This window comes from Ochlerotatus camptorhynchus, unplaced genomic scaffold, assembly GCF_037179485.1.
Source record: "Ochlerotatus camptorhynchus isolate MF236.1 unplaced genomic scaffold, CSIRO-AGI_Acam_v1.1 ptg000324l, whole genome shotgun sequence".
In the NCBI taxonomy this organism is placed as follows: Eukaryota; Metazoa; Arthropoda; class Insecta; order Diptera; family Culicidae; genus Ochlerotatus; species Ochlerotatus camptorhynchus.
The window spans coordinates 6805924-6814685 of NW_027040812.1; the positions used below are offsets into that span (position 1 = coordinate 6805924).

Here is an 8762-nt window from a genome sequence, read left to right on the forward strand (position 1 = left end):
CTGATGCCGACAAGCGGACACCACCACACACGGTGATTGGAACTGAATCCGATCAACGGTTGATAGCTAGCTACTTGTGGGGATCCTTTCTTTGTTTACCGGGCAACACTACCACTCACCACGCGGTGATTGCTGGAGGTTAATAAGTTGAATTTTGTGATACGATTTCCTACACAGTCCGAAAAAGTAGTTTCAATTTCTGTTCAATATTATGCTCATAAATGGAGCGTCACATATCATACAAGTTTACATTATAAATCGTGTAAAGTTCTGAGACATGTCATGGGATACTCCATATATTGTATTCAACCTTCCATGTTTGTAAGAAACATTTGTTGCAAGTTGCTAGTTTACATGAAAAGGATGTTTACATGCGTGAATATTTGCATGCATGGATATTTACATCACCCAGTTTTAATTCCAGTCGACACCGTCGCACAGTGGTCGGAGATGCCAATTTGGTGAACTTAATTGTTTTGTGATCAAACCGTTGACCTAATCCAAAAACTGTTTTTAAAAGAATTGTTCACAAAAACATTGCGCATATTATGACATGTACCAATATTTGTCATGGCATATTTTGAAAAAAATTAAAAAATAACTTTTTTTGCAAAAAAGATAGAAGTGTAGTTTCTTTAGCAAAGTTGTAGTACTCATAAAAATATGAAACTTTGCTGAAGACATCAAATTTGTATGACAAATACTTGTGAAGATATGAAGCATTTTTGATGGAAACCTCCTTAAATTCATTTTTTTTAAGTATAACTTTTTTTATTACAGTTTTTTAAGTAAACAATGTTCTAAACAAATGTAAACAACATACAAATACATGTTTTTGCTCCAGACAGTATGTGGCTAAAATCATCCCTTTCAAAGTTATAGTACTTTTTACATTTATTTTTCCTTAATTTCAGCTGCATATAGGGGAGAAGGTGGCGAACCGGGACACAGCACCAATTACTTTTTTTAAAGCTTAAACTCTGTACTACAAAGTAGTGAAGGTTTGGTTAGCGCCAATTCATAAGTGAGTGAATAAGGGCACGTTGAATGTTCACGTGTTTGGCCTTTTTCTATATAAAAATAACCCTGTCTCCTCATTTATGAACGGTAAATTACGGATTATAGAAACAGATATTATCAAACTCATCCGTGATCCACAAGGGGGTTTCTATCAAAAACGCTTCATATCTTCACAAGTATTTGTCATACAAATTTGATGTCTTCAGCAAAGTTTCATATTTTTATGAGTACTACAACTTTGCTGAGAAAATTGCTCTTCTATCTCTTTTGCGAAAAAAGTTATTTTTTTAATTTTTTTTTTCATAGTATGCCATGACAAATATTGATATTCGTCATAATATGTGCAATGTTTTTGTGAACAATTCTTTTGAAGACAGTTGTTGGATTAAGTCAACGGCTTGACCACAAAACAATTAAGTTCACCAAATTGGCATTTCCGACCACTGTGCCTCGGGATTTTCAAAAGCAAAAAATCTCTGATCACGACTTCCTTCGGAAGGGAAGTAATCCAATGGTCGCTGGTCCATGAGTTGATGGGTCGAAAGGTAGAGTTTAGGTGTGGGAGCTGCCTCCCTGGCGTCGGTAGCATTGTTACTCAGAACGGAAATCAAGATCGACGAAAAACAAATCAAAGAAAACAAGAATGCTCAAACTTCATACAAATTCAGTCAGTAATGCTAAACATTGTACCAAGAAGCTTCTTATTCATCTTCTTCTTCTTTTCTTCTTCTTCTTCTTCTTCTTCTAAGCATTTCAATCTTGTTGCTTATCGCATATTAGCTTATTGCGTGCTATAAACTTAGTGTTCTAGAGGCACTTCCACAGTTATAAATTGAGAGCTTTAGATGACTGTACCATTTTTGCATTAGTATAAAATTGTGCACCCAGGGAAGCCGAGAAAATTTCCAACCCGAATCATTCCTAGACCGGACCGGGAATCAAACCCAGCCACCTCCAGCATGGTCTTGCTTTGCAGCTACGCCTTTAACGACTTAGCTAAGGGAAGTAATGCTCTTTAAACTGATTAGAAGAAAAACAAATTACAAGTTGAAATTCTTTAATCCGGTACTGTAGGTGAATAAATCAAAGTATCCACAACCATTTAAGTACATCCTTAGTTGCTCTTTGATTCTCTAGATCCACCAGTAAATAATTGATTGCTGTCAGACAAATGCGTGAGCAAGAACGATCAATCATTATAGAAGAAAATGCCCTATCCGTTCGTCATCGGTCGGATCCAAGCACGAAAACCCTTCAGCCAATTTTCCCTCGCGGCGACAGCGACGGCTAATGATTCTTCAATTCTTTACAATTGATCTCCGTGTGCTACTGCAATCTAAATAGGAAGAAAACCACAGCATCCAACCACCCCGGTTCTGGTTTGCTGCGGCAAACATCAAGAACCCATTCTGACAAAATCGAGCACTCTTGGCCCCAGTTGCTCCGCAGCCCAACTTGGTGGATGGGAAGAACATATGTGGTAACATGGCTCCGATGTCAACGCTGATAAGCTACAATGTAACGAGCGAAATTGCCACCGGTATTACCAATCGCAATTCACAGCAGATTCCCCTCAACTCCAGCAGACGAGTTGGAAGTGGAGCGAGTGCTCGGAAGCTCTGCTGCATGCCGCATCCAATTATTGCTGTGATCTGTACCGCGCAGTTGGTGTGTATCTGCTGGATATCGAAACCACCTCGATGCAGTATTCCCTTTATCCATCGGGTTTATACAACTCCACTCAACCCTGCTGCTAGTGCTGCAACGACAATGATGTGGGGGGCCGGGTATATCTGCTCTCTCGCTCTGATACTTTTTTAATCGTGTCTACTTATGTGGTAATCTCCGCGTGTGGTTACTCGTAACGAGGTTTTATCACGATTTTGCGCTTCCCGATTCCAATCGATAGCGCGAACCACGACGTCGCTGGATGCAGCTGAGGCTGGACCTACTTGCTATCTGCTGGACCGCGATGCTGATCAATGTGCACGGATGATTGAAACCTAACGAGAAGAAGTACCCCCGGAACGCTGCGACATATTTACGTAATGCCGATTTTTGTTTGTGGTTGATCAAGGTGAGAATTATTCAGGATGTTCTATTTTCCGAGTTTCATAATATTACGTAATACAGTGCGTATTAGAACAATAGAACCGACTAAAGTCATACAATCACAAAAACCGTTCTCTGTCTTTTGTTTAACAATACGTTTTATGGAAATTTAAGGGTTGTTGAACAAAGTAGTGTTACCGGCGCCGGAGGTATAGTGGTAAGCGTGATTACCTCTCACCACAGCAGGCCTGGGTCCAATCCCAGTCAGTGCTGCCGGGATGTTCTGAGGCATAATTTAGATACCGTTGGTCCCTGGTTCATGAGTTGATGCGTCGATAGGTAGGGTCCTGGCGTGGGAGCTGCCTCCCTGGCGTCGGTAGTATTGGTGCTCAACACGGAAAACAAGAACGACAGAATACAAAAATCAAGGAAAAAACCCGAATTTATCCACCTATGGTGTGATCAGACCCTTCTTACTTATTCAAGTTTATTTATTTTATTGTCATTATCAGTGACCAAGCCCCCCACCACCATGTCATCCAGTGACGCTACGCCACTGCCTGGGGGTACCCGGAATATATCCGGGTGTAGTCTATTTCGTGAGGCTACCAATCACCTTAACATCGTATTTTAATGTGATTTAATGGGTTTTAATTCAATTCATATTCAAGCAACTTCCCCGGGGTACCCAGAACATGTCCAAGTGTGTCCAATGTGGTCTGGAACACTTAACACGACTTGCATTGATCTTATTTTTGAATTCTGTAGTAATTTGATGTGTCGCATGATGGTTTTAATACGTTTTCCGTTAAATCCAGCGTGAAGGCCCATATTCACCGGATCTTATTCCGGCCATATCTCCGGAACCGGTTCACCGATTCCAAAACCGTTCAATAACGTTCAATGGGACCCCAAGACCTATCATTTGGCGCCGAGTTTGTCCAAATCGGTTGAGCGGTTGCTGAGAAACGTGAGCGCATTCATTTCGTTACATACACACACACATACACACATACACACACACATACACACATACACACACACACACACACAAACATGTTCCGATCTCGTCGAGCTGAGTTGAATAGTATATGACACTCGGCCCTCCGGGCCTCGGATCGATAGTCGGTTTTTCAAGTGATATCTATACCCTTCTTTGTAAGAAGGGTAAAAATAGTGTTGGGGGGCGACCCCGGCGTAGTGGTTAACATCCATACCTCTCACGCCAAAGTCACGAGCTCAAATCTCACCCCCGGACAAGTCACGAATGACCCAAGAGTGTTAAAGTGACTAAAATAAAAAAAAATAAAAAAAAAAAAAAAAAAAAATAGTGTTCTACACAATTTACTTAGTCTTCATCTATGTGATTCCTAATCTTCTATTCGTTGTTCTTTAGTTTGAAGTGGTTAAGACTTGGGTTCTCATGCAAAGTCATTATCTGTTTCATTGATTATATTTGTTGTTACGGAATCTGGTTTCGACAGACAAAGGGGCACGCCTTTGGAGGGTATTTCAACACTCCGAAGGGTATAAATAGCGGGACCTTTCAATTAGAATCGGTTCCTTGTGATGTAGGTAAGAGTGACAATTGTATCAAAACCGAATACTTCATCATTTCTCAATAGTGTTGAAGTAATACGACATGCACTTAAATAAGGACACGGGGTATGCTACAATAGATCAAATTACTGGTCTTAGTGGTTTAATGTACCGAGCAGGAAAAAAAATTATCTAAGATTGGGCCCATCACTAAAAATCTGCTATGTATCAATTTTATCTAGATGAACGCGTCATTGGGACAGCCCAAATGGATATTTTTGGTCGCTATTGAAAATTTAGTCGATTTCTGAGCTTACGTATAAGCCCAAATTAGGAGTATTTATTCCGACATTACATCCATTTCCCATAAAACAATGATTTTCAAAGAGAGACAAATAATTGTGTGAAAACCCATGTGAAATGTATCGCTTACTTTCCGAGAAAAGAAATCCCAAATTTACGCTTTTAAAAAATTATCATCCACAACACCAATTCTATGTACCAAACTTCCACTACCATCATTTTTTCATCCCTTCTGAACTATTGACTTCTTTTTTAAAGCTTCATTAATTTTGAAATGTCCGAGGTGTTAATTTCATAAAAATTAGCATTTTTGGTAAAATTTCAAATAAGCACATGTATGATTATTTTAAGGAGCCGTCTGGATTCTTCACGTAAGTGATTTTCCGGTATTTGAAAACGTTTTCAGAAATGGTTTTGGAATGGTTGTTCGGTTGATGTAGTGTTTTGGTGGCGTTGATTCAATCGTTTGTTTGTTTAGGGGAAAATTGAGAAGCATTGTTTTGTTCAGAAGACTGTTGCCATTTCGTCGACGACGGTTGGAGGAGGAGGAGAAGGTCAAAAAAGGTTAGGTTTTTTTTCCTTGATGTTGGGAAATTTTGCACAGAACTGTTTTTTGGACTTCCAAAATCGTTTTTCCTGCTAATTTCCACAAACAAATTGAAGAAACAAAAAGTTTTGCAAATTTACCAAATGTTCTTATTCTACGATTTCTGTCAAATTTCATGTATCCACAATCTTGAACATTTCAAAAGTTTTCATTTTCACAAACTTCTGAGATATTAAGCTTTCTTTTGATTTTTTTTCTCTATTTTTACATATAGGGGAAATGGCTCTAATGTTGGCCTATGGATCTAGATGAACTATTGGATATTTTTGGTCGCTATTGAAAATTTAGACGATTTCTGAATTTATGTATGGGCCCAAATTAGGAGCATTAGGCTGACATTACATCCATTTCCCCTATAAAATATAAATTAAAAAATGTTTTTGTTTGTTTTTCCGAGAAGCACATAATGCTTCCCTGCCACTTTGTCGCAGATGTCATTTCGATTAGAAATGTCATTTTAGTGCAATAATTTTTGGAAACATTCAAGGACGCCATTTCGCAATTTTTCAAATATGACAGAATTTTAGTTAAGATGTGAATCATTGCCCAAAACAAACAATTGTGCAAAATTTCAAACAAGAGACAACGAAACCTCACCCCATGCTCCTTGCCAGATCCTATGTTTCGACAATGTACCCCTCTTACCTTGGATAAGCCACGAGTATTCGGTCCAACTCCTACTAGACATAGAAGTAAGTGAATTTTGTTAAAAACAATGAACAATTAATTATCGGCTCCGTAAAGCTAATGCGATTGAGCCTGCCAAATAAATGAACTAGATATAAAAAAAAAGTTTCATACAAACCGGTAAAGGTCGCTGAAAATATTTTTTTCTCGTTATTTGGCCTGCAACTGCTCAATAGTAGTTTTGGGCCGAGCTTTGGACTGAACTCCTTGGATCCAAGGGAAGCTAGGTTTGATGGAAAATAATGCGCTCAGTATGCTGGTCAAGCAACGGTGAAAGAAGCTGCGACAAGTCTGCCAATTCAATAAATTTTAATATTCGAACAAATCTTAAGCCTAGAAGCTATCATAAAAAGAATACGTCTGCTACTACGATGATTGGTAATTGTGAATCCTACCCATGTAACCAACAAACCCGTTAATAGCCCGATAAGGGCCCTTTGTGCAATAGAAGGCTGATACAAGGCTTTAAATTCTTATATCAGCCGTATATCAGCATTATATTGCAATTTTTTGCATTAGTAGGCTTGATGGTTGCTTGGGTAGTGCGCCAGTAACAAATCGGACAAGCCGGACAGGCGTTAAATAAACCGCTGAAAATAGATAATTCACTGCTGTCGTGACGCTTGGTTGATTTTCCGGCCATCTTCATCGCGGAGCAAAAACAGCACACGTCCGCGTGCCAAAACAATAGTTAACGGAATGCCGTTCGGATCTTTTCGTTTGTAACTTAACCCCACGCGACGACCAAACGCTCTCCCAAACACTCAGCGTATTCTCGGTGCCTCTCTCAATTTTGCACCCGATCGAATGATTCTCTCATATTTTGCTCCCGAAGCTCAGATTCTTCGGCAACAAGTGACCGAACTCTAGCAAGCGCGGTAAAGAGATTCTTTTTTTTTCCTTTATTATCACACGCACACTGGCACTTGCAATCCAAGCAGAAGGATACTATATCGAGTTGCTGTTTGTCTGCTTAAAAGAGATCGGCACTCTTTTACAACGAAAAACTTTTCCGATAGGATTGGTCGATCTTCAGATACGTATAGGAATGCTTCGAACGTATACAGCACTTTTATCTCCCCGGCTGAAGCATAAGCCTTAAGGGATCGATCGGATCGTTCTTGAATATTGTATAACCCTTCCTTGTATTGTTGGTTTCCATTAAGTACCTTAAATGATTGTTCAGTCAAGGTGTTAACCTGAGCACCAGAATCAATCAGGAATTCACAACTCATCCCTGCCACCTTAGCACTTATTACTCCGCAATCTTGTGAATTTCTTGTAACAGCGATCGAAACACCAAAACACGGCAGTATGAGTTTTTCTGTTATCTGGTAAATAAACATCAATGTTACGGAGTGGAAATTTCAAATTTTTATATGAATTCAAGTCATAACACTTTAAACTAATGAAATACCGTATGAATGAAGACTTACGACTTTTTTTTCTACTTGTTAAATAATAATTCATCAAGTCCAATTTTATATTTATTGTTTCATCAAAAGAAAATTACATCGAATTCAACGTTAACGTAACTTCATAGAGTATTTCAGGAGTGTATGAAATGAAGATTTAATCAATACTTATTGTCACCTACATCATCTTCGGTTGGTCTCTCTTCCTCCTTTGCGTTTCCTTCCATGTCCACCATTGCAATCTTCTTTGCTTCAACGTACGAACTGTCTGCTTCACCCACACGCTTGTTTTCCGTCCGGATTAATGTCTTGCAGGCTCGCTTGAAATGACCTTTGCGTCCACACTTCAAGCAGGTTTTATCAATCGCAATGCAATCATTCGGCCTGTGAAACACACTGTTGCACCTGAAACAACGTTCTCCTCCAGAATTTTTCCACCCAGGTGTCACAGGTCGGCTAGGAACCAGTTCGTCTCTACGTCGAAACTGTTGATTTCCGAATCGTCCGCGGCTCGTCAAGTCTCGAGTGAAATCCTGACGGTCGCTTCTTCCTTGACCCACGCTCACCGAAGCGACTGTAGCTTGTTTTACCGTTCCATGTCTAAAGCTGGGTTTAGACAGGGCAAGTCAATTGATGAAGTCAGTTGAATTCAACTGACTTGAACACGAATTGAATGTGTAAACCATGCCATTCAACTGACTTGATCAACTCACTTGAATTGAAAAAAGTTGAACCAGACTCAAATTTTCAAGCCAATTGAATTCAACTGAGTTGATCATTTGACTTGCCTAGTCTAAACCCAGCTTAAGGCGATAATATTCCTCGTTCATGTTGACAGCTTGAATTTGACGAACTTTGTCAACCAAATCCGCCAGCGTTCCTTTACGACTAAGCATCTTGAGTGCCATTGTTCGCACTTCCTTATTTCTCGCGTGTTCTGCAACGGTGCTCACGATCTCCTCAAATTCCTTCCCGTCACCAAACTCACACATCCTGGCCATGGCACCGACCCTCATGATGAAAGACAAATCGGATTCATCCGGTTTTTGGATCATCAATGCCAGTTTGCGACGCTGTAACATGATGTCCGACCCGGACCCGAAATATGTCTTCAATCGGTGCATGGCGTTCGTGAATGG

At 39.7% G+C, this 8762-nt stretch overlaps 1 protein-coding gene across 1 annotated transcript; it reads right to left on the reverse strand.

The window, feature by feature from the left end:
* Positions 1–7784: 7784 nt before the first annotated feature.
* LOC135708052 (uncharacterized) lies at positions 7785–8453 on the reverse strand. The gene is made up of 2 exons (XM_065229991.1): positions 8428–8453; positions 7785–8223 (listed from the first exon to the last, which is right to left on the reverse strand). Exons 1-2 carry the CDS (start codon positions 8451–8453, stop codon positions 7785–7787), a joined length of 465 nt encoding a protein of 154 aa, XP_065086063.1.
* Positions 8454–8762: the final 309 nt, after the last annotated feature.

What these genes read in the sequence shown, in the direction of transcription:
- LOC135708052 (XM_065229991.1), bottom strand. Translation starts at nt 8,453, where the DNA reads ATGAACGAGGAATATTATCGCCTTAA. An exon ending in GAGGAATATTATCGCCTTAA is followed by an intron (nt 8,224 to 8,427) that starts GCTGGGTTTAGA and finishes ACCCAGCTTTAG; the next exon opens with ACATGGAACGGTAAAACAAG.